Here is a 25,196-nt window from a genome sequence, read left to right as displayed (position 1 = left end):
GCCATGAAGATTTGCCTTCAAAGACACCAAGTAATTTAAGTTGAATTCACGTTGAGTGAAGATGTATTTCCTTGGATTTCCGAGCATACCTAAATGCATCAAATTGTACTTGAGTGATAATATCGTTGTTGTTTTTCTTTGTCTTTCTGTTTATTTAGACCACACACGCGCGCATAATTAAGACATTCTTGTGATTTTCGGAGTGTCCATGAATGCATCTCGTGACCATCTCATGACAGTGAGGAAGTGTCGTTCCGATGTATATGTGGTGTTGGGATTGCACTGCTGTTGATGTTTTCAGGTCAGAATAAAGTTATAAAAGAGCGTCAGACTTTGTGTGACTGTGTGGGGACACTGCACTATGCTTCCATCTGTCGTCATAACAGAGAGGTTTGGCTTGAGATGATGTGCATGCGTTAATAACGCTTAACATTTCAACGTAATTAAAGAAATAAATTAATTACACCCGTTGACACGCCATTTTTGACAGCCCAAATTCTAACATCTTTTACCTACTAATATCTGACATCATAAAAACTATATACACTCAGAGGCTGCCACACTACTAGGTACACTTGCACCTGAGATCCAAATGAATTCTACAGGGTGTCCCTAAAGTCTGAACATAAAAGGCATTATATATATAAAAAAAAATAATAATACATACATACAAAATAAATCAAACATTTTTAATGTGTCTATTAAAAATAAATCATAAAAATGTATTCAGTAAAATTCTAGCATATTTATTTGATAAATTAAAAATTACACTGTTGATATAAAAAAAACATTTATATAAAAATTATACTGTTTTGAGTTTCTAATATTCTGGTAACCTTGTTTAGCTACTTGAGGAGGGTTCAAATATTAGAAACATACATTAAAAGGACGGTAATGCAATCCTCTCTGACCGTGTCAAATTCCTTATTTTAGTATTCACTCACTGAAGTTCATGTGCAAGTGTACCTAATGAAGTAGCTTCTTGCATTGGAACGTTCCAGTATAGTGCGCCCCCTGCTGCTACTCCGGAGTTTGAGTCACAAAATTGTGTTCTTCAAAACATATAAAATAGCAACAAATAAAACATATGTGCGCATCAGAGAAGAACAGGGCTGATTCTGTCACGCATCAGGTTCTGAACTGTTTTTCTTTCACTGGGTATTGCACCGATCCTGCGTTGTGACGCTATCCAGTTTCGTGTGCGCGCAAATTATGCAACCCTCCCCTCCCGCCAGTTTGCTCGCTCCCGCGGAGGATCAGCAGCGTCTGCCCTCAAGCGTGTGCGCGCGCCCGCAGTGAGACGACTTGCAGTGACCGGTTGCTCCCTGCTAAGGTAAGCCAGCTCTTCACCGCACGACGTCTTTATACGTCTCTAAAAGTCCACGTGCAGCAAAGTGCGTGCTTTGCTTTCGCTCCTCGTAGCGGCAGACAGCACGGGCACTGCCCGGAGAATGTGATGATGCTGCTGCTGGGTTAATGGAAAAAGGGATGATGCCAGAACATGGCGGAGACGTGAGGTGTCTATCAACATCCCTCCACCGTTAAGATGATCTGGGCCTTTTGGCGGAGTTGGCGCAGTTTTTTTAGGGGGGTGTTTGTCAACGAGAGCGCACTGCGGCAACTGCAGTGACGCTCCTAAAGAAGCAGCAGCAGCATGATGATGATGATTATGAGCTGTCCTGGATCTGTTTACAACATTCATGTCATTCAAGGGAGGATTCATGTTAATTAGCATACACCACTAATGCTTTACTTCCATAAATCCATCACCATCTTTATCATTATCTTTCATCCTGCACTGCACTGTGCTGTGCTTCAACCTGACTTCATTGCAATGCAGAGACAGACGCTGCTGCACTAGCATGTGAAAATGGTGGTGATTTGGGGTTTTGTGGAGTAACAGTGGTGTCAAACAGCACTGCCAGGGTGTGTGCCCACAGGGACATGGAGGAAAGGTGGAAAAATCCATCTATTGACAGTTTAGCACTCACATAGCTAATATACCCTAAACAAGTCATTTGAAAAAGGGATGTATCTTAACCCCTTAGCATTCAGGGACTCTTAGCATTCAGTCATACCCAAAGTAAATATAAATCTGTCATTAAACCATTTGGGGTAGAGGCATGGCTTTGCACTTTTAAGTTGGCCTATCCCCCCCCGAAAATGTGCCTTTAAAATAACTAGTTTAGGATGTATGGACTGGAAACCACAATGGGGCATAGCTTGCGTCCTAAGAGGTCACATTAGGTCAGTCGACTTAAGTGAAGAGCTTCACTTGTATCCTCTCTTTGAAGACCAATGTGTCATGATTGTAAAATCATGACAGAAAAAGAAAACTACAAAAAGGTGCAACATTGATGCACTGTTGACGCGCAGTTACGTTTTCCTGTCCTCCAAATGAAGCAGTTGCTTGCTTTTATGACAAAAGCCCACCCATCAACCAGCATATCAATGTTATATTGAGAGTGTGCAGCAGCGGTCTTTGTGTCTTTCTGGATGTATGGCTTTGCGTGGACTATTTACAATTACTGGATCATTGCCAACGTGACAAGACGTCATTTGTCAGATATTTATGTGCATTTGGGATACTGTGAGGCTTCAAGGTGAGTTTCATTCACGTCTATGAATAGTCCAGTACTTCTCAAATAGTGGGGCGCGTCACAAAGTCAAGAGAGAAGTGGGGGTGGACGGACTTTTAGTGTCCTTATTCATGGTTGCATGATACACGAGCCTCCAGCTAGGTGGCAGCAGGGCTCCAACTAATAAACAGGCAGCCTGTTCAACCCAGTAGAAGCATACACATCACCATTTGCATTTGGAAAATAAGGGAAATTTTCCGGAAAATGAGGGAAAGACCAGAATTTCCACCAGCACAAAAATTTTCAAACAGCAAGGTGCTGAGAAAAAAGGGCAAAATACAGTCGTTTCCCGGTAAAAATGGGAGGGTTTGACAAGTAGGTGTGCAAGAAGTACACAGGAGAACTGGTGTATAAAGCTGACGGAGGAGGAGAGATGAAGTTTCTGACAAGAATGAAAAGAAAAAACAGAGGTGGTGCCAGAGGTGATGAAAACAAGTATTAACCGAAATAAGTTACGTCAGCCACTGTGTTATGCTAAGATGTGTATGGTGACATTGGAGTCCGATTGCTTTGAATGTTAATCTGCCAACCTCAGGTAACTTCCTCTGTACTGTATATTCTTCCGCATACCCGTTGCAGAGGCTACTTGATTTAGAATAAGGATCACAAAATAAGACCCCAAAAAAGCAAAACATAGTTAATCCTACTCAACTAGCACCATGGTCTAAGGAATCTTGAATTTAGACTTTAGACACTCCCCTGGTACTATTATTTTTCCTTATGACATGTTGATTTTACATAGCTAATTTTTTGGCCCACAATCTTGAGACAAAGTGTTCTCGTCAAGCATGCTGGCTTCCAAGTCCACGACCTTGAACATGTTGCTGTTGTATTAACCATCCGAACCCCACAGTAACTGAGACTCAGTTCCAGAAACTTCCGACTGTGTCTTGACTTCAGCCTGAGCCAGTTGTCATGGGAAAGGAGAAAGTCCACATCAACATTGTTGTGATCGGCCATGTGGACTCAGGAAAGTCCACTACCACGGGCCACCTCATCTACAAGTGTGGTGGCATCGACAAAAGGACCATAGAGAAGTTTGAAAAGGAAGCTGCTGAGGTAAGGATGCTGCTGATGAGTGACTGTGTTGAGTTGATGCACCAAAAGACTGAGGACATCATTATTGATGCGAAACTATATTTTCAATTGAGGCCCGATACGATCAAGCTAACACAGACTATGATCTGTCTCAGATGGGGAAGGGATCGTTTAAGTACGCCTGGGTGCTGGACAAATTAAAGGCAGAGCGGGAGCGTGGCATCACCATTGACATCTCTCTGTGGAAGTTTGAGACCACCAAGTATTATGTGACCATCATCGATGCTCCAGGCCACAGGGACTTCATCAAGAACATGATCACTGGGACCTCTCAGGTAGGTAACATGAGGATGCAGTGCAAGTAGAAAAAAACTCTCTGGTCTTACAAATGGCCTCCTCTTAGCCAGGACTTTTGTCATTTGGGTTTTTAGGCCGACTGTGCCGTGCTCATTGTGGCCGCCGGTGTCGGCGAGTTTGAGGCCGGTATTTCGAAGAACGGGCAGACACGTGAGCATGCCCTGTTGGCCTACACTCTGGGTGTGAAGCAACTCATTGTGGGCATCAACAAGATGGACTCCACTGAGCCAAACTACAGCCAGAAGCGCTACGAGGAAATTGTGAAGGAAGTTAGCACCTACATTAAGAAGATTGGCTACAATCCAGACACGGTTCCCTTTGTGCCCATCTCTGGCTGGAATGGTGACAACATGCTTGACGCCAGCCCCAATGTAAGAAACAGCCTTCACTTCATATCTTGAAAAATGTGTTGGCTTTTACTCAGTTGTTGGTGATTCAAATTCAGCTGAACGTACTGTCCTAGATGCAATGGTTTAAGGGGTGGAAGATCAATAGAAAGGATGGCAATGCATCGGGGACCACACTGCTGGAAGCTTTAGACGCGATTCAACCACCCACGCGGCCAACTGACAAACCTCTTCGTCTGCCCCTTCAGGATGTCTACAAGATTGGAGGTATGTGAAGTCCTCAACTTCAAGCATTGCAGACAGTGTCACTGAGATATACACCCAACGGACTAAGACCTAGGGCAGAAGCCAGTAACCTTTTTGGCAAAGATAGCCATGAAAACCACATATTTTAAAATGTATTTTCGTGAGAGCATTAATGCGACTTCTGGCGTCGCATGGTTTTGCACCATACTCTGCATCCTTCTTTCTTTTTGCCATCTTCATCAAAAAGGGTTGGCTCTGCAGAATTAGCTAGCTGACTATTTGATTAAAAGGAGGGAAGTTTACTTCTTGGCCTCCCAATGACCCAGGTTGGCATCCAGTAATCAGGTTTTGGTGTCTGACCCAGAAAATATTGAAAGGACAGCTGGCATTGGCTCTGGCCGCCTGCATCGCAGTAGAAAATGGATGGGTGGATTAAAATGCATAAGTAAGCCTTATATTTTGAAAGTTATTTTAAAACCGATTTCTGTTATGTTTTACTTTAAACTAAAATGTCAATGAAAAAAATGTTAATGTTATCGTGTTCAAACATGTCTGAGAACCATGCAGTCATCAAAAGAGCCATGGGTTCGCTACGGGACTTTATTAATTAAATTAATCAGTCAAGTATTGGCGTAGAACCAATATCTATGGATTTTATTAATCTTACCACAGTTTTTTTTCTTCCTACCAACAAGTCTTCCCTTTTAAACATCCTTTAGTGACGGTTCGGTGTCCCAATATGTTTGTCAAAAGGAATACCTTGTAACATAAAGTGCCCACCTGGATCATAACATTTATGACCACTTCCAGAATTTCCTTCAGGATCCATAAAGTGTCTACCTAACCTAATTTATTCTACGGCACTGAAAATGTCAATTTTTGGTCAGCATACACTGGTGGCCTTGTACTGCGTCTTCCAGAAGTAGAGTAGTAAAGATTAAAAGGGATTGTTTGTAACACTTACATGGCTGGGCTGCGTAAAGGCACTACCTAACGTGCAAGCATTATATCTCCCCACTCTTCTTGCTCAGAGCATGCAACACACACACACACACACACACACACACACACAGGAGCCTTTGCCAAGGGCTGGCGATGTGAAAGTGTAGATGTCAGAAAACCCTTCTTGTGTTTTTTATATGCAAGGCAAAGAACAAGGACAACATCAGTAAACTAAAGTTAATATAACTTCCCTGGGACTACTTTAGTGTCTGTGTGCATGTTACGGGCATGTGCGTGTCAACAAGACTGTGGTGAATGACAGCCGTAAAAGCCAGTCATCTTATTCTGGCAGAACGACAATTTATATTTATTTAATTTGTAATTGTGAAAAATAGCCTTTAATTTTTTTATTTTATTTTTTTTACCTCCAGTCTGTTCTTGTAAACCACTAATGGTAACATGTTAGCTGGTGGTGGTGGTCTTTGTGGTGCAAACAGCATTTAAGAATTACAAGAAAATCAAATCTGCACTGAACTACTTTTTCACCCAGTGCTGTCTATACTCAGGTATTGGAACCGTGCCTGTAGGCCGCGTGGAAACAGGCATCCTAAAGCCTGGCATGGTAGTGACTTTTGCCCCTGTCAACATAACTACCGAGGTGAAATCAGTGGAGATGCACCATGAAGCCCTGTCCGAGGCCCTGCCTGGTGACAATGTGGGCTTCAACGTTAAAAACGTGTCAGTCAAGGACATCCGTCGTGGAAACGTGGCTGGCGACAGCAAGACCGATCCGCCGCAGGAAGCAGCCAGCTTCACTGCTCAGGTCGCCTGGAATTTTCTTTAGCAGCTCTATGATTTCCTGCACTCTGCTCTTAAAAGTTTTCAGTTTGGGCAGAGACAAATCACAACATGCCAACTGTCCATTTTGTTTGCAGGTCATCATCCTGAACCACCCGGGCCAGATCAGTGCCGGCTATGCTCCTGTGCTGGACTGTCACACAGCTCACATCGCCTGCAAGTTTGCTGAGCTCAAGGAGAAGATTGACCGCCGCTCCGGCAAGAAATTGGAGGACAACCCCAAATCCCTGAAGTCCGGAGACGCTGCCATCGTGGACATGACTCCTGGCAAGCCCATGTGTGTTGAAAGCTTCTCTGAGTATCCTCCACTGGGTAAGTCCAAGCAAAACTGATACGTGAACTGAAGTATTTTGACACAAGACCCCCTCCAGCTCACAGCAGTGTGGAGTTAGTCTCCTCTTTGCCATTATAACTGCTTCCATTCTTCTCAGAAGACTTTGTAGAAGTGACCTGAGAGGGCCTGCTGGCTTGCCATCTCTTTTCTCGCTCGCCATCTCTGTTCTCGCTCATCTCTAAGCAGTTTGGTGTTGAAGAACTTGAGAAATTACCTCACCTGAAAGCTGTTTTTGGACTTTGCAGTTTTCACTGGGGAAAGAGTCATGCAAAAAAAGTTGTAGATGTAGTAGTAGTAGTAGTAGTAGTAGCAGCTGCTTGTAGATCTAGTTGCCCGCTGGCCTTTGTATTCCAAGTCCATAAAGAACTGAACTTTGTGATTGAAAGATGTTTTGGCCACAAAATAGTTAAAGACAAAGACCAAGGGGTCTTGCAACACTCATGAGTGATCAACTGATTACTAGATGTTCCACAATACCTTGGGTCCATATTCAGTATTGTCTTGACACTCATCAGCTTTGGATGGCATTCATTCATAACCCAATTGCCTTATTTAATGCTTCTGAATTGCAGGTCGTTTCGCAGTGCGTGACATGCGCCAGACAGTGGCTGTGGGCGTCATCAAGGGTGTGGAGAAGAAGGCCTCCACCACTGGAAAAATCACCAAATCTGCCCAGAAGGCCCAGAGGAACAAATGAATGTTGTGCTTCGCTGCCGACCCCAGGGTCTCCCAGGGCAGGACATCAGTCATCCGACTCCATCATACGATTGGCTGCTTCAACTTAATAACCAAAGACTGGTTAATCATCACGATGCATCGCAAAACCATCCGAAGAAAAGAAAAACATTCAGATCCTATTCTAGTTGGATTACCATGACATACAGTATAATGTAATATCACATAGTTTTAAGTGTGCACTGTTGATTTGATTCATGACAAAACCATTCTGTGATAGTGTACAATTAGGGGTATTCCAATCTAGCACCTCTCTATAGTTCTCAAATACAGGTACTGGTGTGTTTACATGATGAATGTTGTCTTTTATTAGTGTCGCTTTTCTGTTTTTACATGACGCTGCGCATAAGCAGATAAAGACTACTGTATGTTTTTCTGAGCAGTAAGTAGACGAGTAGAACGTCATGTTATGTGTGGTTCAGCTTTAACAAAGCATTTTAAACAAATGGCAAAATGTGTCCTTCCTAAGTGGCTCTAAATAGGCCACCTAATTCTTTAAGCACTTTCATTGGCACTTTGCTAACTTTGCACTTGCTGTGGAGATAATTTAAAAAAAATGGATACGCAAATGCACCTTACTGTAGAATGGCACAAGCCGCTTTGCAACATTAAACACGATTCCACTCAACATGTTGAGCTGTGGTCATTTTCTGAGTGTTACGCCATGATTACTGAGTCCACAGTCCGTACATAATAAAAGGTGTCTTTATTAAACAGAATAATATGGGGACGTAAACTAGTAAATGTATACAGACAGAAACCTGTGCAGCTTAAACATGCTGGATGCCAACATAATGGCCGCTAACAAAATGAGCTTGTGAGTCAAAAAGACAAATATAAGGTGCAAATTGAACACAAATTCGGACGTCAGGCTTCAGTTTCTGTCACGTTCTGTTGAGAAAACCAAAGTAATGGCGATTTACTGCTTGTCTATAACAACTACAACTACAACTACGTTATGCAGGTCAATGGCTGTGTTTCTCTTAAAGCCAAAGTGCATTTTCAATGGTTGTGATCATCCAACATACATCTATACAGTGGAACCTCGGTTTTCATCATTAATCCCTTCCAATAATAATTATTGTTATACATACAAAAACAAAGGAAAATACATATGACAAATGAAACAGTTGAATAAACATTTAACATCATTTTACCTTCATTGAAGACTTGTTGGGAACATGCTAGTCTGTTACAAATTTAACTAAACCCCCTACAACCTGTGTTATGATTTCCCACCTTTACATTACCATCTTATTGTAGCAGACACAATGAGTTCTTTCTTGAATTCAACAGTGTTTGTCACAGCTTTGCAGCTGTATTTAATAATAAAAAAAAAAAAAGAGTCAGAAATATGCAGTGCACCTGAACACCTCATCAGCGTGATTACGAGGAGGAAGGACGGAGACAGATACAAGTTCATCATTCTGGGTGCGTTCAATTATGAAAAACTACACGAACGAATGCACACAAAATAATGATGATTGAAGGATTCCCTGGCCGGAATCTGTCTAGTGTGTCCCAATTCTTAAAAGAACCACCATTCTTCATAGAGACTGAGCCACTAACGCATGGATGCTTTGTTTGGGCACTCAAATAGTTTGTTAGGCGCACAGTTTGACAGTACAATAACAGACAGTGTATAAAACCTGAGGCATATTTTTTGTCAAAAAACAAATCCTACACAAACGAGGTGTACGAAAACAGAGATTCAACTGTATAGTGTATCATAAACCTGTCTGTGCTTGCAGGATGAGCAGAATGAGATGACTTACTTTGAAAAGGAAGATGGGTTACAATCCCCAATTATGGCTGCAGTCTCTGCCACCTCGTCCTCCATCTCTGCCTCCTCGTCCTCTACCACCTCCATCCCTCGGACTGTACATCTCCTTCTCCCTCTTGTGCTTCTCATATCTATCTGCCATTTGAACCAGTTCTACTGGGACCTCCTGCAAGGACATTACACATATTTGTGTCAAAGTCATAGTGTTGCATTATAAGAGCAGCTTAAGTTTTAGCATTGTAAGTTTGCCGACCTGCCCCGACCGCTCCAGGATGGGAATCAGCTCAGGTGCCATCCTCCAGTTGTCTCTTGTTACCAAGGTAACAGCAGCTCCAGAGCGTCTGGATAATAAAAACATGATGAAATCTTGCAAAAAAGCAGCAAATGAATATTACAACCCACACTCACCCTGCTCGTCCAGTGCGGCCTACGCGGTGCACATACTCCTCAATGTTACGCGGAAAGTCAAAGTTGAAGACATGCGTGATGTCGTGGACGTCCAACCCTCGGGATGCCAAGTCTGTTGCTACCAGGATACGAACGCGACCTGGCGAGCAAAAATATTAATAAATACCATTATTTTGTGCTAAGAGGCATAGCAACAATTTACTTTCTGGTCGTTTACCCTCTTTAAAGTCCTTGAGTGCCTCCTCCCGATCCCACTGCTCACGGTCGCCATGGAGACTTTGCACAGCCAGACCATGTAGACACATGTCACTGGACAGGTCATCACATCTGAGATTGCACACAAACAAAAGGCTAAGCATGTTATTCCTTTACCACTCTACAAGTCGTCTGAAGTGCATTCAAAACAAATATCAGTGAATTTATGCAGAATAAAATGAACTTGCTTGAGCATTTATGGTGTCCAGTGTACCTGCAGTGTTCTGTGCGTGCAACATAACCTGTGCGCCACACTTACATGAGCTTCTTGCCAACAAAGACTAGGACTTTGTCCTCGGGCAGCATGTTTCTGATGAAGCCAAACAGGTATGACTTTTTATCTTCTTCATGGACAACCAGCACTGTCTGCTGCACAGTGCCTACAGCCTGGGTAAGTCCCCACACACAGAAATAATAAAACATTTCAAAGGTATTTGAAATTCACACTCTTATTGAATTCTAGTTTGTTTGCAAAAATCCTGCAAATGTGCACTTGTTTTTTCAACATCATCTTTACTCACAGCCAAATCCAAGGTGCCAACATACACCATCATGGGATTTTTGAGGTAGGATTTGGCCAGACGTCTCACACTGGTGGGCCATGTGGCACTGAAATAAGTCACAATAGGCAGGCGAATGGGATGAAAATACGGGTAACCTGGCATATTTTATACCTGGTCATCACCGTTTGTCGGTCAGGACGAATGTCAAGCAGAATCTTCATAATCTGGGGTTCGAACCCCATGTCGAGCATACGGTCTGCTTCGTCCAGAACCTTTGTTCCCAAACCATTAGAATAATTAAACATATAGTATACAAAGCTTGTTAAAATAAATCTGCTACATTAACTCAATCTAGCCAGAAAAGTCAAAAGACCAATTTTAAGTTCCTAAAGTGAGCGACCGGGTAGAGTAGAGAAATGTTAAGTATTCTTGGACTAACTTCAGCATTTTCAAGCATAAAAGCGTTCTAAATTAACTAAAATACAAATACAGTTTAGAGCAATACAAGACGTTGATGAACTGTAGTCTACATTGGCCACTCAGTGTCACTAGTAACAGGCACCAGACTTGATCGCCAGACAGACACAATAAACAATAATGGTCATCACAATAACACAGGCTACTGTTGTTGCCGTATTCCAGCTAAACCTCAACTCCACACATCCACAAGACATTTACTGAAACACACTCAAGGCTTATTTCCGTCTTAAAACGCATTATTTTCTATGATTATATCTACTATATTGGGTAATATAAGTGTAAAGGTGACATTTCCTATCTTAAGGGCTCTAATAATGGTAAAAATTGTATTTAGAAAGTCAGAAACAGGTTTTCTATGCTCTCACTACAAACATATTCTGTTTAATAATATTGAATCCTACATCCCAGAAATTCACTTATCACATTCGGGTCTGGAAGCAATTAACCGGGATAAACGAGGGATCACTGTACTAAAAAAGCCTTTTTACATCAAAAAATTAAAAACGTCAAAATAGTCCCCTGCATAGTTTGATATTATAGTTCCTGCACTCTAGTAGTATACAAACTGTGACTATGACCCAAGCAGGATCAGCTAGCAAGAGGGTAGATATTAAAATTGTTTACATATGCTTACATATTTGTGCTGTAATATGTAAAAATAATTGTGATAGTGTATTTAAACAGCAGCACATTGACCAGACAGACACACACAGCGAACCAAGTAGGTGATGGAGTGAAGACTGATGAGCTCATTCATTTGTAGATCGTTTAGTCGTCCTGGCGTGGCTATCACAATGTCCACGCCGCCTTTCACCAGATCTATTTGACCCCTCCTGTCTCCACCGCCATAGATGCAGATGCTGGGAAAAGAGAGCAGCTTGAGGTATTTTAATAGCACATCAATAGTTTACAGTGAGGTGCTGTACGTCAACATTAGCATGGTGACCTCTTGTAGCCTTTGTAGCGATACTTGCTGCACTCCTCTTCAATCTGTAGGGCCAGCTCTCTGGTGGGAGTCAGCACCAACATGCCTGGGCCCTCCCGCTCACAGCAAGGACTAGGAAGAAAAAACACACGAGGACTTTACAGCAATAAAGCTCCGTCTCAACAAATGACAAACACTTCAGGTACTCACACGGGCTGTCCATCCATGTGGATGAATCCCGGCAGCAGGTAGGCCAAAGTCTTCCCCGTTCCTGTCTGAGCGATTGCGATCAGGTCCTCCCCGCTCAGCAGCACTGGCCACGCCTGAGACTGATGAGAGCAGTCGTAAAATACATAAACAATAACACTTTTTAAAAGTTCCAATTCAAGCTTTTACAGCACTTTAAAATACATACTTACTGTACATTTGCACCCAACCTAAATACTTATTCCACTTTATCACATTAAAAAAGGCATGTTAGTACGCCTATATGAAACAAAATGTTTTTCATTTTATTCATGTTAGTAGCAGATTATTGAATGTATGCCACCACAGAAGAATACCTGCGATGGCAAACAGAAAAAATGTGATAACCATACAAAAAAAAAATGGCAGCGCTTACAGCAACTACAGGCGTATTTAGTCATTTGGGGGCCCATTGCAAACCCAGTCATTGCGGCCGTCCAAATTTTTAAATTTTTACAAAATGTGAGTGTGTAATTTAGGCCACTTTTTTCATGCTTTTGAAATCTGTCCTGTTATCTGTCAGCTTAAGTTGCAAGTTACATTCCATGTTTACATACACCTCCCAAAAAAAGGTTTTAAAATATTATTTATCATCTACTAAGAAGTGAATTATCAAAGCTTTTACTGTAATTGGTAAGAACAATAAGCAAAATTTAGTGACGAAAAGCATCATTCAGCTTCATCGCTAAAACTGCATTTTCCTTGGCTGACACTGACAGGTGCGGTGCAGCTGACTTGGTATACCTACGTTTGTTGTGACTGTAAAAAAAAAATGTTCACACCTTCGATAGTTTGGATAACATCTGTTTTCCTCTCGCCTTCTCCGCTACACTGGGGAGACTCCGCTTCGTTTTTCTCCAAACCGCGCCAATAAGTTTGTTTCACTCCCGTCTTCCGGAATCAATATGCGCATGCGCAGTAACAATAGTCCATCACATGCGAAGGGACGGGGAGCGGTTGAAACGATCATGTTAGATTACGCATTTTAATGTAGTTTTAAACGTGTGAATTAAGAATAAAACAGTAATATCACCACCTTATTAAAATAATGGTCTGTGTCATATTTTCAAAGTTTTTGAAACCAACTCAGAGTTCTCAGAGGATAGCTTGTACTGGCCCTTGGCATCAGGACTAAATTGAAGAACCCACAAATCATGTACAGTTGGGTCTCCTACTTTTTTGGCTGGTCTGATACTTGAGAAGTAAGATCCATTGAGTTTCATGATTTCATCATGTTTGACCGCAACACAGAAAAGGCTCTGGCTGCCTCTGTAATTTCCAAGACTATCCATTCTGGCAATTGTGCAAAAAAAAAAAACCCCACATCACTAGGTGGATTTCTTATCTTCTTACACCCCCTGTTTCCCTCCCCATTAGTGTCTGTCAGGCATCTTTAAAGTGTGAGTAGTTTTACCTCAGTTTATTATTATTATTTTTAAACTCTTGTATGAATAAAAAAAAAAAAAGACATAAAACCTTTCCTGTACAGTTAGTGAAGGTTTTACGACAGTTTGACCCCATTTTCCTATGGGGAAAATGACTTGATACCTGAATGGGGGTTGGCTTGATGAAGCCAACCCGCTCGATGTTCGCCATGATCTCTGGATAAAGCTCAAAGGCCTCCAGAAATGTCCGACAGGGATTGGGGATAGAGCGCTTCTTCCCGCTGTCTGTTAGGTCATCTACAAAAATATTGTTGTTCTCCTTCCTGTGGAGAAACAGTGTTTAATGTTTGTTGGAGGGGCGGGGGGCTGTCATCCAACACTTGAATATGATGATGATTATGAACATCACCTCCAGTTACTAACTTCTTCTGATGTGAGGAGGGAAACGCTCTCAGCCTCTGCATAAAATTTTTTCTTCATGGGTGGCAAGTCTGGAAGAATATTAAAAAGAGAGAAAAAAAAAATTGCAATGTATGGTCAAAGACAACCACAATGTATCATACCAGGCATCTTGTAACTGTTTAAGACACTGTATATGCACCATATTGGTGCACCATGGGTAGCTGACGAGCACACAAACAAAACATGCGCACAAATGCACGCACGTAGCGTAGCCAAATATATTGTGATCGCTCCTCTACAGTTACATTTAATAACTTCCACCTTTAGAGAAAGACACCAAAATAATGCACCTTTCCACTTCAGCTCTTCATACTTCTGCTTGTTCTCTCGAATGCTGCTCCAGTCTATGGACACACGTGGCGGGGCCACAGCTGAAGCCTCTAATTGTGAACTGGACCAGACGGAACCAGCCCTTCTGCCTCCACCTCCTCCTCTTGAGGAAGCTAGGAGCCACATTCACGATTACACTTCATAACAAACCATATAGTACTCTGGTTTATAAAACTCACCACTGTGGAATCGAGAGTTGCCGTCTGCCACCAGCTCTTCTATCATCTCTTTGGCCTTCTGCTGGGCAACAGGAGATCCAAAGATGACCACCTCGCCTGCATACTCCCCCTTATTAATCTACAACATCAACATTGGACAAGTTTATACTGTAAGCTTTTGAATGCAATCATTTACCTTTCTTGCAGAACAATTAAATAGCAAAAAGAAAATGGTGACTGCAAATGGCCCACCGGGTCCACACTTTGGACACTGCTGTGCTAAAACCACTCTAATGTAGCTCATGATATGCTAATCAGTTAAATTTAAATATGTATATATGTATATATGTGTATATATATATATACATACATATATACATATATATATACATATATATATATATACATATATATATATATACATATATATATATACACATATATACATATATATATATATACATATATACATATATACATATATATACATATACATACACATATATACATATATATATATATATACACATATATATATACACATATATACACATATATATATATATATATATATATATATATACACACATATATATATATACATATACATATACACACACACATATATATATAAACAACCCACATTTAAACCTTGTGTTATAAGTAGAAAACAACTTTTGTTCAGGTTTTTTTTGCATTATAGCGATTAATACAGTGGAACCTGTTTATGTCATCGCAACTCAGACTGGCTGATAGACATAAGCGGTTGTCACCATGACTGAAACCGAACCTAGCCATTGCTTGCACATTTACTTGTGACTTCTGCCAAAGACATAATGAGAATGGGTGATAAATGACGGAGTTTTGAACCTGAACCCCGGCGGCTTCTCCGGGCCAACACTCTGGTTCTCCCGGTCACAATAGCCGTAGGCAGCCAGTGCGTCCATCTTGCAATCGAAGTGAGTGGACTTCACAAGCCTTGTACGATGCCCACACACGGTACGTCCCCAGTGAGTGAAACGTACGACAGCCTTGCAGGAAGCACACCTAGCACAAGAGTCGTACGCCGCTCTCATGATCTAAAAGCTACCAACAGAGGGCGAGCGGCAAGCACGTGGGTGTCACAAATAACTTGTTCCATAAGTACGACACACTTGAAACCCCTCTGATACCTCCTTTACTTACTGGCCATGGCCAACAAATTTCCCCAAAATTGCAGAGCCCGGGCGTGTGGTAACACATACGTCAGGATGCAAGTCCTGCTTTAGTTGCTGTGGTACAACCCAGGTTAATATTGCCATTTAGTTTGAGGCTACTTTGCACTGAACAGGAAGTCACTGTATGCATATGCTGTGTAACTAGACTGTTGTTGTGTAGGGCCCTCGAATTTCCGCGTTAACGGAATTGGCCAATAAAAACGAAATCTACTGATAAATGCGGGATCTCGCGGAAATTGACAGTGGGAATGAAATGCTGTAAGCGTGAGAAGAAACGTTATTGTGGGGAAAAATTTCCCCAGCGTACCTCTCATTCGTGGAAGCATGTCCTCACAAACGCTAACCAGCGCCCTCCCGAAATAAACATGTCGAGGCGGCAACCGGAAACATCGGCTAAAAAAACTTTAAAACTGTTACATGAGCTCACGTACAGCAATAGCTAGTGTAAGTGGGCTGGGTTAGCTTAGTTTAGCGGCGCATGCTAGTGCGGCTGTGTGTGTGCCACTCAGGGTCATAAACGGACCCATCGTTCATAGAAATGACCCCTTTGGGTATCTATGTAAAAAAAAGAGGCCGACATTTGGATCGATCCGCCCAGACCTACTTGTGAAACAAGAACTTGTTAACTTGCCTTTATACTTGCACCAGTTGTCTTCTCTAGTTCACGGATTTTGGCTCCTCCACGACCTTCAAGACAATTAAAACAAATGAGAACTGGAATTTTTTAGTTTGTAAATGCGAAGAAAAAACCGGAAATAACCAAGCTAGCAAAGATTAGGCCAAGCTAATTTGCCTAGCCGGTCACCATTTCAGAGTAAAATTGGGCTTCAGCTTTCATGTAAATTCAGGTAATTTTCGTGAAAAAAAACAAAAAACATACCAATGACTCTTCCCACCAAGCCATTTTCCACGGCGATGGTGACAGGTGATGAGTCCCCAAAAGAGCGCCGTCCCGGGTTTCCTTGCTCGGAACGCCGGGTAAAAGAGCGGCCTTCATTTAGCCGACTTTGGCAGCCAAACCTCCCGCCGCCATGGTCATCTCCATTCTGCGTCCAAGCTCCGAATTTGTTTCTATTTCGTACACCGAACGAAACATTTCCAATTTGAGGAACGTCAGTCGGAGGCTTCCATTTAGTCGGAACCAGTTTTGCTGCGTGCTCGGTGTCATCCTCCTCCCAATCCGACATTTTACATTAAATTCTGAAGACGCTAGCTAGCTAGCTAGGTAGCTAATGCACCTGTAGGGGGTTAGCCGTCAATCAAGATGATGCCTTCAATGGGCCTTGGAAATCCCACATATCTATTTATTGGCAAAAACACAAAAAAAGACAACTACAGAATCAACATCCATTTACAGTTTTAATTTTATTAAAGAATAACAAATATCATTTTGCTTTTCTCATCCAGAGAATATATATAATATGCACTTGTAATAAATTAATTTCAACGTAAAAAGAGTGTTAACATGGACAAGCGTTTTTAAGGCCTGTTGTGTAATAAATTACTTTCAAGCAGCAGAGAGCAGAAATGCATTATTAGAATAAAGAAAAAGTCAGTGGCGTGAGAACTTTGTGTGTTAATTCGGATTGACACCTTATGCCCAAATTAGTAAAGTGATATACAACTAAACAAACAAAATCTAAACACAATCATTAATGCATTAATTACATTATTACTTAATGAGCCTCCTGCTTCAGTTTTTAGCTGACCTCTTATCATATGAATCCAAAGTCATCAATCGGCAACAACATTAATCCTACCGTAACATTAAAGAAACAATTAACTATACTGCGTCACATTTTCAGGCCCCTCAGGCTCTCACTGTGCTTTTATATTGCATCGTACCACAATAAATCAAGCTTGGGTTGTAAATAGAGTATTTCATTAAAATCATGCCAACGCTGACCTGCTGGAAAATAACGTATCCTGTGGCAAGTTAGTGTTAAGCATTGCTCAGAACAAGACAACATAATGGTTGTGACACTTTTAAAAATACATTTAAGACTATCGTGATGGCAAACCACTTCATATGAAATCTGTCAAAATTATTTAAAAAAAAACACACACACAAGCAGCAGCCTTGCAGTGAAAATTCAGGACAATTTTGACAAGACAGTTTTTCCAACAAAAAGGGCAACATTTCATCCTTGATAAGTTTTTTTCTTCCAATCAGAATTTGTGTTAAGTATTTGCTGTGTAGCAAATGGCAAGAATCGCATAAAAAGCTAAAAAAGTGAGTTGTACTGTGTTTAATTTGCCGTTATTGTGTCAGCATGTCAAATTTAGACATGATATCCAACTGATGCAAGCATCGTCTTGTTTCATTGCATTCAGTCCCCTGCAACACATCATATTATTATTGTAATATAATATATTATGCACATGGTGCTAGCAGCACCCAATATAGGGGTTGTCCAAAAAGCTTTGTCGTGAAATTCAGTTCTCGCTAGTGGTGGTTTTATCTGCTATCAAATGAAGAAAATAAGAATATAATGCTGGGGCCAACATGCAGAACGCTCTCTTTAGGCAAGTAACAGACATGCAGCATCCTCCGTGCATTACCCATCAAAGGTGAGCGTTTTTTTCTCTTGTGCGATTGCTTGAGGCTGATTTTGTCTCAAAGCAAATGGCGGTAAACAAACACACTGAGATGATTGTGACATGCGTCCATGATTATTTTCTTACTTCCCACCACAACAGGCCTCTACAGGTCATCTATAATAATAATTATATCAATAACAATTATTATTATTTATTATGATTCATGCATTCATTTTTTTTTATCTCATCACAATTTGGTAAAAAGACGAGAATATAAGCTGATGAATGCCGCCGTGATGTTAATGAAGCCACTTTAAATACGTGGCACAAGTGACATTTTTTCTCATCTAGTTTTGATCTAAACTTATCGTAAATACGTTAATGAATCTATGTTTTTTTTCGCCTGACTTTCAGATTTCTTGTGTATTATTTTTATATATGTATGTAGTCGTTATAGTACCACTCAGAAAATCTACTGCATGAAGCAAACCTGGTGAAATATGATGAAAAAGTTGTACATTCAAGGCAAACAAGTTCATTTCCTGTTTTAAAGTGGCCTCCTCATACATGGCATACAGTGACTGTGTGTGTGTGTGTGTGTGTGTGTGTGTGTGTGTGTGTGTGTGGGGTCAGGTCAGTTGGACATGTGGCGATTGACTGAGGAAGTCTGACGTTCCCTTGGGGAGAGCAGCAGCCTCGTCCACAGTGTGCGACAGGTGCGTTGGCCGCTTGCCAGGGTCCTGGGCCAGGAAGTCCAAATGCTGTTCGGGGGCGTCCCCCTGAAGTTTGCGCTCACTGATGAAGAGTTCTCTCGCATCCCAGTCGCTGAGGTCACAGCGAGCGTGTTCGCTACTGTGGCCGGCGGCCCGGTTGCTAGAAGGCTGACTAAGATTGTGCATGGAGAGGGACTTCCCGAGGGTGCCCCCCAAGTCTGGGGGTGCCCCGTCGGGGCTCGGTGACAGCAGCAGCAGGGGGTCCACCTCCAGGCTCATGTGTCGCCTCCACGCTGCCTCGGATTTGGCGCCGGGCTTCTCCCGGAGTTGAGCGCTCCCTTGGCCGAAGCCTGACTGGCTGTCCGCTTCAGCACCGGGTCCCACAAAAACAGAGGGACCTGGACACCCCCTGTGTGCCAGCACTCCATCTGTTATATCATCTGGGACGGGGTCAGCAGGGCAGCGCAGGTGGGAGGGGTGCATCACAGGAGGCAATTGGAGGGTAAACCCCCCTGAGGGAGGAGGCGGAGGAGGCAGGTCAGGGAAGTGCGCCCTCCTGGTGCTGTTAGGTGTGACCAGGGTGGGGTAGGGGCTGTCGGGTGGCAGCAGAGGCGATGGGGAGAGCGAGGCAGTGGACGGCGGGTAAGATGGAGGGGCCGAATCCGGGGGGCCGTCGTCGTCAGCGGGCGCTAAGATGAGCCTCAGTCCTCTGGGGTTTGCGCTGGTGTCGCCCCCGCTTCCTTGAGGGGAGGGCGGGTCCCTGTTCATGATGGAGGTCTGGTAGTCACAGCCGTGGTGCTGGTCCAGTTCAAAAAGCGGCAGCGAGGAGAGAGCGAGAGCAGAGGGACCTTTCTGTAGGACTTGGCGGTAAACATCCAGCAAAGAATCCAACTTGGACTCGATAGAGGACACCTGCAAGCAAAATGTCTCAACATTCATGAACACTGCAAAATAAAAATAAAACAAAATAAAACTCGTCTGTCTGAGGGATGTGTTTGGACAGCCATACTGTCACCTAGTGTCGTTATATACAGTAGGTATTGCTGGAATCCAAAGGCTTTATAAAGTCTATTGGCAGGCAACTTAAAGGGTCCCTGACAGGATTCATTAGCTTTGCTTAAATACGTTACATATTGTTTGTAATTATGATGTACATTGTTCAATTTTTTGAAAGCAAACAGTAAATTCGTAAAAAATGACATTTACAGTTCATGGCGCCAGCCATGATGAACTAGCTCTCGCAGTTCTCGCCTCATTTCCGGAAGTGAGACCATCGGGGTACTATCGCTCAGGTAAACAAACATGGCGGTGTACGAGACAGAGGATGTTTCCAGTGATTACAGCCAAGGTTTGAGAGATGTGTCAATAGTTTTCGAGGAGGAAGAAATATTTGGAGATGAAATAGAGAACATGGACCTAAGCCTTAAGACATGGAGATGAAGATTGGTCGCCTTCAAAACACAGAATGGTAAGTGGAAATTACTCTGCTTATTCTTCAATTCTTATTTTAAAACGGCTTCTTAATGAGCGTAAAGGTTTTTTTTTTTATAGCCTTCTTTACTGTACATGTGGCTGCACATGAATGGATAAATGTTCGCCACCGTTGCCACCCCCAACAGAAAACGTATCACTGTCAAAAGTTGTTTATATAACGTGTATAATGCTTTGCAGCCTTAAACAAAACAAGACTGACTCTCTTGTGCAAATTTTGACGTAGTGGTTGCTCTTCGTCGTCATTTTTTTTCCTGTGTACCAGTGGAATAGCATCCTTTTTCAAAATGCTGTACTTTCAAACCAAACGCTTCTTGGAAATGTGTTCCTTCGAACCAGTCGTCAATGAAATGACCACTGCAAAGAACAAAACTCGAGGTGGGCGTCAATCTGTCTCTTGTCCTCTGCACTGGCTTCGTCTGTTCCTCTTTTGGAAAACAAAACAAACTTACAGCGTCACTCGGATTCTATGAACATCCAGCAGCAACACAACATTTTGGCATGACGACTATTTTGATGAAAAATATACTGATCCAAGTAGACAGTCTAGCTCAAGAAGCGTTGGTTTACTCTGCTTTAGCTGAGAGGTGTCACCACGATGATGTCACTTCCGGAACACATTAAGAACACATTGTCATTTATGTGGTTTCTAGCGTCACTTCCATTCTATGTTAGCATCTGCTTGGTCATTTGTAATTGCACTGCTCATACAGTATTGAGCATATTTTTAATTTTTGGCTCTATGATTATCATCACACTTGTCCCCTATTGTGGTGGCATTACAGAAAGACACACACACAAAAAAGGCAACAAAAAATCTCTTTGAGGGGCTCAGTAAGTTAAGCGCAGTAATATTTCAATGTTAAAGTGGCTTAAAACAATTGGTGTACGCACATCTAAACTATTTTTTAAGTGTAAAAAGAAGTTAACCATCGTAAAAACAAATTACAGTCCTGTCTAACTCCGAGGACAACTAACAACATAATAACGAAATCCTATCAATCCTTGATGTTCACTGAATTGAAGTCTCACGGACGTACGTTTTGTTGATATTCATCTAAAAAATGTGGGGTGTTGGGCGTTCCAGTGTAGATGTTTTTCTTCCTCACCTGCCTCTCCACCTTACACACACGGCCCAGCATGCTTATACCCTCGTGAGGATCTCCGTCTGGGTTCAGTTTGTCCCTCAGCTTCTTATCCACGGGAATTTGGCCTTTTCCGAGGATCTGATCCACCCTGGAGCACACAGAAACACACACACACACATTGGTCTTAACACAAAACTTAAAACTGGTAATGGAAGTAGGTGGCATGCCACTTTCTGTCAGGTTGAAGAGCACACCTGAAGTAGGATGTTAGGATTAGTAAAAAAAATAATACAATTTAGGTGACACAAAGATGAGTTGAATGCTTTTTACACTAATACAACACAATTTGACAATAGTATCCTGTTTAGGAGACAGAGCAAACAATGTGCTTGGTTTAAATGACACAAGAAACGGGTAGCTTAATTTAAAGATCCCGTATTATTGTATTTTACTTTTGAAATAAGTCTGAGATCCCACACTAGTACATTGGAAGTGTGTTGTCCACAATCTAGCCTTTATCCTGGAATTTAGACAGTTTAAAAGTGCTTTTAGTAAGCCCGAATGGAACCATGCCGTTTTGTGTGTCTGTAGCTTTAATGCTAATGAGCGGTGTTCGTCCACGCCTGTCTCTAACAGAGTGTAGATCTCAAAGAAGCGCTATTATGCACTTTGCCCACTTGTTACATATACAGTACACTGTAATTCTGCACAACAATGTATCATTAAGGAGTGGAATAGGAGGACACAAATGTTAGCAACACTAGCATAGTTATGTGAGCGACAGTGCTAACATTAGACTCACATTTTAACAGCAACATCATGCTAGGTTAGCCCATTCGCTGAAGAAAAGCAACATGATCAAACTCTTACAGCTCCAACGTCTGTAGCTGAATGTCATAATGTTTTAAGATGTGTAGCGAAGCTTACTTTTTACTTGGTGGGCATAGATTGCTGCTAAGATTTATTTGGTAGTCATGAGGTACTCATGAGTAAAGCGTTATACTACGTCAGGATTACACTGTGTCAAAAATCTGTGGTTCTTGTCAGTCGAATGGAGACAAATGGTTCACAACGGTAAAGAATGAATCATTGTCAAGTTTCACACAATTATCTTTAGTACTTTAGAGATGTGGAGCAAAGTCTGCTTTTTTTCCCCTTACTAAGGTGTCCTCTGTCAAGTGCTGGGCTCATCTAGCTAGGGGCGGGTCAGGGGCGGTATCGTGTGCAGGAAGAAAGTGTTTCCTCCATGACGTCATCCAAAAAAACCCCACAAAACTGAGAGTTTGAGTGCCACTTCTTGAAAAAAGTGAAACAAACAAGTGAGGGAGATGGTAAGCGTTTTCTCACATGTGATGCTCATAAACAGGCTCTTTGGACATACAGTACGTTAGAACATCATTAAAAAGTCACATTTGTATAATACGGGACCTTTAAAGACTGACGAGACATACACACAACTGAGCAGCATTCAAACACGACCTATAGGACCGTAATCGTGGAGACAATCTAATGCAGCAAGCGGGATCTTTGTGCATGTTAGTATAAATGACAATAATCAATGTCAGGGCAAAACAACGAAAGCCTCCCCAGGTGGTTGGAGTTGAACAGGAACCGCCAACCGTATCGTTTCCACACTTGAAATGCAACATTGCCATCAATCTCTGCTGTTCGGTGACACAGTGTTCATGCAGATGCAAACTGCAACCATCTGGTAGGGCGGTTAATAGGTCATCACTGAGTTGCATCCGCGATCCGACTGCAGAGGGGCTAAACGGTCAAGACGGGGGGGTGGGGTGAACAAAGCTAGCAAATCCAAAAAAAGAAGTATAATAAAAAATAAAAGTCAACCCTGAGCCTGAGCTCTTCTTCCTGTTGCTGTAATAGTAATGCAGGGTGGGAGAGGACATGTTCCTGAGTCGACTACTCATGCCGGGGGCAGAGCCTGCAGCACTGGCTAGTCTGGAGACAGGAGAAAGACCGAGTCAGATGCACGACTTTGAACAAATCAAATCCAATTGTCACGAAACACACACATACAATGCTTATTGCGCCAAAGCATTTGATGAGAGGGATAAACTACCTAAAAAAGAACTACCTGGTACTGTTTGGTATTTGTTAAGAGACACCAGCCACCTTATGAGGCACCGTTGCACAATAAAATGAGATCCAATACAATTCTTTTACTTATTATTGGTCTTGGTCTTGGTTTACTTGTTATGGACATTAGGGAAAATCATGTATGTACAGTTATATGATTTAACATGTGCTAAAAGAAGTAGGAAGAAGCCCTTCTTTATCTTCTTATAACCCTTATTTGACCCATAAGAAACCAGACCCATTCGTGCTTCAAGTAAACTGATGGGGGGATGGAACACACCTTGTTTTCTAAAATGCGACATGTTCAATTCATGTCAAAGATGTGTGATGTTACATACGTTGCACTGTTCACAGTAAATGTATTCTTTATTTGAAAACAACTAAACCTGACACCTTCCTCTGCTTCATACCACAAATGTACAGTGGAATGTTCGTTTTCGTCATTAATCTGTTCCAAAAGGCCCAACGTAAATTGAAGCATATGGAAAACCAATAAATAAATCCAATGAATCCATTCCAGACACCCAAAAATATAAACACAAAACAAACTTTAGAGAATTATAGTTTTACAGTGTTCCCTTGTTTATAGCGGCGGATAGGTTCCCAAAATAGCCTGCAATAAGTGAAATCCACGAAGTAGCCAACTTTATCAACTTTAACAATTATTATATTTGTTTTAAGGCTATAAACCACCTCACAATACGCTTTATAAACTTTTCTCAGACAGGCATTAACATTTTCACACATTTTAAACACACTCAAAGTTAAAATGTCGTTAGAATTTTAACGACCAATCTACTGGATTGGACACAATAACTCACGCATATTCACCCCTCTGACGGTGCCGCTCGGCTGTAGCGTTTATGTATCCTTGTTAAAACATGTTGCTCCTGCCGTCGCCCTCGTCCTTCTCCTTGAACCAAAGATTCATTTAGCCGGTTAGCTGCTGCTGCTTCTTCTATTGTTTACTGGCGGTTAGCAAGAGGCTCATGCAGAACGAAGGCGATTGACTGACAATGGTCTACAGCCAGCAGGACGCAGAACACAATGGGCGGGTTCTCCCTTAGCCAATAAGGACTGTTGTGGCTCTATATTTAGCCGGCTATTGTCTACTGTGGGTTCCTAATATGCTTGTACGGCACGTATACAACACCCTCTACTGGTAGCAGTAGTAAATACAATGACAAACACATACAACAGCGCACCAATAGATCGCTCTAATACATCACAAGGACACGGAACGCAATGCGCATTCAAGCGCTATATAAAAACAAAACAAATTGCACTTTAAAAAATCCGTGAAACAGCGAGGTAAACCGTGATGCAGCAAGGGAACACTGTATTTTGTCCCATCCAGCTAAAGTTATCATCTATTAGGTTGTCCAATTGAGATCTCATTCGATTGTGCATGTGCACCAAACGCTGCAACAAGTAAAGCATTGGAACACTATGTTGACATTAGTCTCATGTTAGTTTCAGGGGAGCAGCGAGTGAACGAGCAGGGCGGGGCGGGTCTAACCCCGGTGCTGAGGACTTCCTCCATGCCTGACTGTAATATAAATGCAGCGATGGAGAGGAAAAGGTCTTGACACGCCTGTTGAGCGGCCTCGGAGCGGGC

General features: G+C 42.1%; 3 protein-coding genes across 9 annotated transcripts in view; 1 reads left to right on the top strand and 2 right to left on the bottom strand.

Moving 5' to 3' along the window:
* Positions 1 to 1,208: 1,208 nt before the first annotated feature.
* Positions 1,209 to 8,124, top strand: LOC129193645 (elongation factor 1-alpha 1). 4 transcript variants are annotated; one of them, XM_054798053.1, is made up of 8 exons: positions 1,209 to 1,333; positions 3,540 to 3,698; positions 3,833 to 4,012; positions 4,109 to 4,405; positions 4,498 to 4,648; positions 6,136 to 6,392; positions 6,505 to 6,739; positions 7,334 to 8,124. In XM_054798053.1, the coding sequence occupies exons 2-8, from the start codon at positions 3,555 to 3,557 to the stop codon at positions 7,456 to 7,458; spliced, it is 1,389 nt and encodes a 462-aa protein (XP_054654028.1). In that variant the 5' UTR covers positions 1,209 to 1,333; positions 3,540 to 3,554; the 3' UTR covers positions 7,459 to 8,124. The 4 variants fall into 4 exon arrangements, with proteins under 4 accessions (XP_054654028.1, XP_054654029.1, XP_054654026.1 ...); XM_054798054.1 differs by having other exon boundaries at positions 1,222 to 1,333; positions 3,513 to 3,698; XM_054798051.1 differs by having other exon boundaries at positions 1,245 to 1,333; positions 3,507 to 3,698.
* Positions 6,686 to 16,895, bottom strand: ddx43 (DEAD (Asp-Glu-Ala-Asp) box polypeptide 43). The gene is made up of 17 exons (XM_054798041.1): positions 16,529 to 16,895; positions 16,280 to 16,335; positions 14,453 to 14,570; positions 14,234 to 14,386; positions 13,891 to 13,972; positions 13,645 to 13,804; positions 12,061 to 12,179; positions 11,872 to 11,982; positions 11,644 to 11,785; positions 10,617 to 10,717; positions 10,464 to 10,551; positions 10,202 to 10,329; positions 9,905 to 10,014; positions 9,688 to 9,826; positions 9,533 to 9,620; positions 9,272 to 9,445; positions 6,686 to 8,387 (listed from the first exon to the last, which is right to left on the bottom strand). The coding sequence occupies exons 1-16, from the start codon at positions 16,833 to 16,835 to the stop codon at positions 9,290 to 9,292; spliced, it is 2,058 nt and encodes a 685-aa protein (XP_054654016.1). The 5' UTR covers positions 16,836 to 16,895; the 3' UTR covers positions 6,686 to 8,387; positions 9,272 to 9,289.
* A 164-nt stretch (positions 16,896 to 17,059) lies between these two features.
* The window catches only part of LOC129193899 (potassium voltage-gated channel subfamily KQT member 5-like), an 83,183-nt gene continuing 75,046 nt past the window's right edge, over positions 17,060 to 25,196 (bottom strand). For all 4 annotated transcript variants that reach the window (XM_054798683.1, XM_054798679.1, XM_054798681.1 and 1 more), the window contains 2 exons: positions 21,503 to 21,629; positions 17,060 to 19,814 (listed from right to left, as the gene is read on the bottom strand). In XM_054798683.1, the coding sequence (XP_054654658.1) occupies positions 18,819 to 19,814; positions 21,503 to 21,629 (1,123 nt within the window). In that variant the 3' untranslated portion in view covers positions 17,060 to 18,818. The remainder of the gene's footprint in view (positions 19,815 to 21,502; positions 21,630 to 25,196) is intronic.

The sequence above is a fragment of the Dunckerocampus dactyliophorus genome, chromosome 14 (genome assembly GCF_027744805.1).
Source record: "Dunckerocampus dactyliophorus isolate RoL2022-P2 chromosome 14, RoL_Ddac_1.1, whole genome shotgun sequence".
Classification (NCBI taxonomy): Eukaryota; Metazoa; Chordata; class Actinopteri; order Syngnathiformes; family Syngnathidae; genus Dunckerocampus; species Dunckerocampus dactyliophorus.
Note: the sequence above shows the minus strand (reverse complement) of the source record. Positions and strands in the feature narration are given on the sequence as shown.

What these genes read in the sequence shown, in the direction of transcription:
- LOC129193645 (XM_054798053.1), top strand. Translation starts at nt 3,555, where the DNA reads ATGGGAAAGGAGAAAGTCCACATCAACATTGTTGTGATCGGCCATGTG. An exon ending in TTGAAAAGGAAGCTGCTGAG is followed by an intron (nt 3,699 to 3,832) that starts GTAAGGATGCTG and finishes GATCTGTCTCAG; the next exon opens with ATGGGGAAGGGATCGTTTAA. An exon ending in CTCTGAGTATCCTCCACTGG is followed by an intron (nt 6,740 to 7,333) that starts GTAAGTCCAAGC and finishes TCTGAATTGCAG; the next exon opens with GTCGTTTCGCAGTGCGTGAC.
- ddx43 (XM_054798041.1), bottom strand. Translation starts at nt 16,835, where the DNA reads ATGTCGGATTGGGAGGAGGATGACACCGAGCACGCAGCAAAACTGGTT. An exon ending in CACATGGATGGACAGCCCGT is followed by an intron (nt 11,983 to 12,060) that starts GTGAGTACCTGA and finishes TTTTCTTCCTAG; the next exon opens with TCCTTGCTGTGAGCGGGAGG. An exon ending in GGCCGCACTGGACGAGCAGG is followed by an intron (nt 9,621 to 9,687) that starts GTGAGTGTGGGT and finishes TTTATTATCCAG; the next exon opens with ACGCTCTGGAGCTGCTGTTA.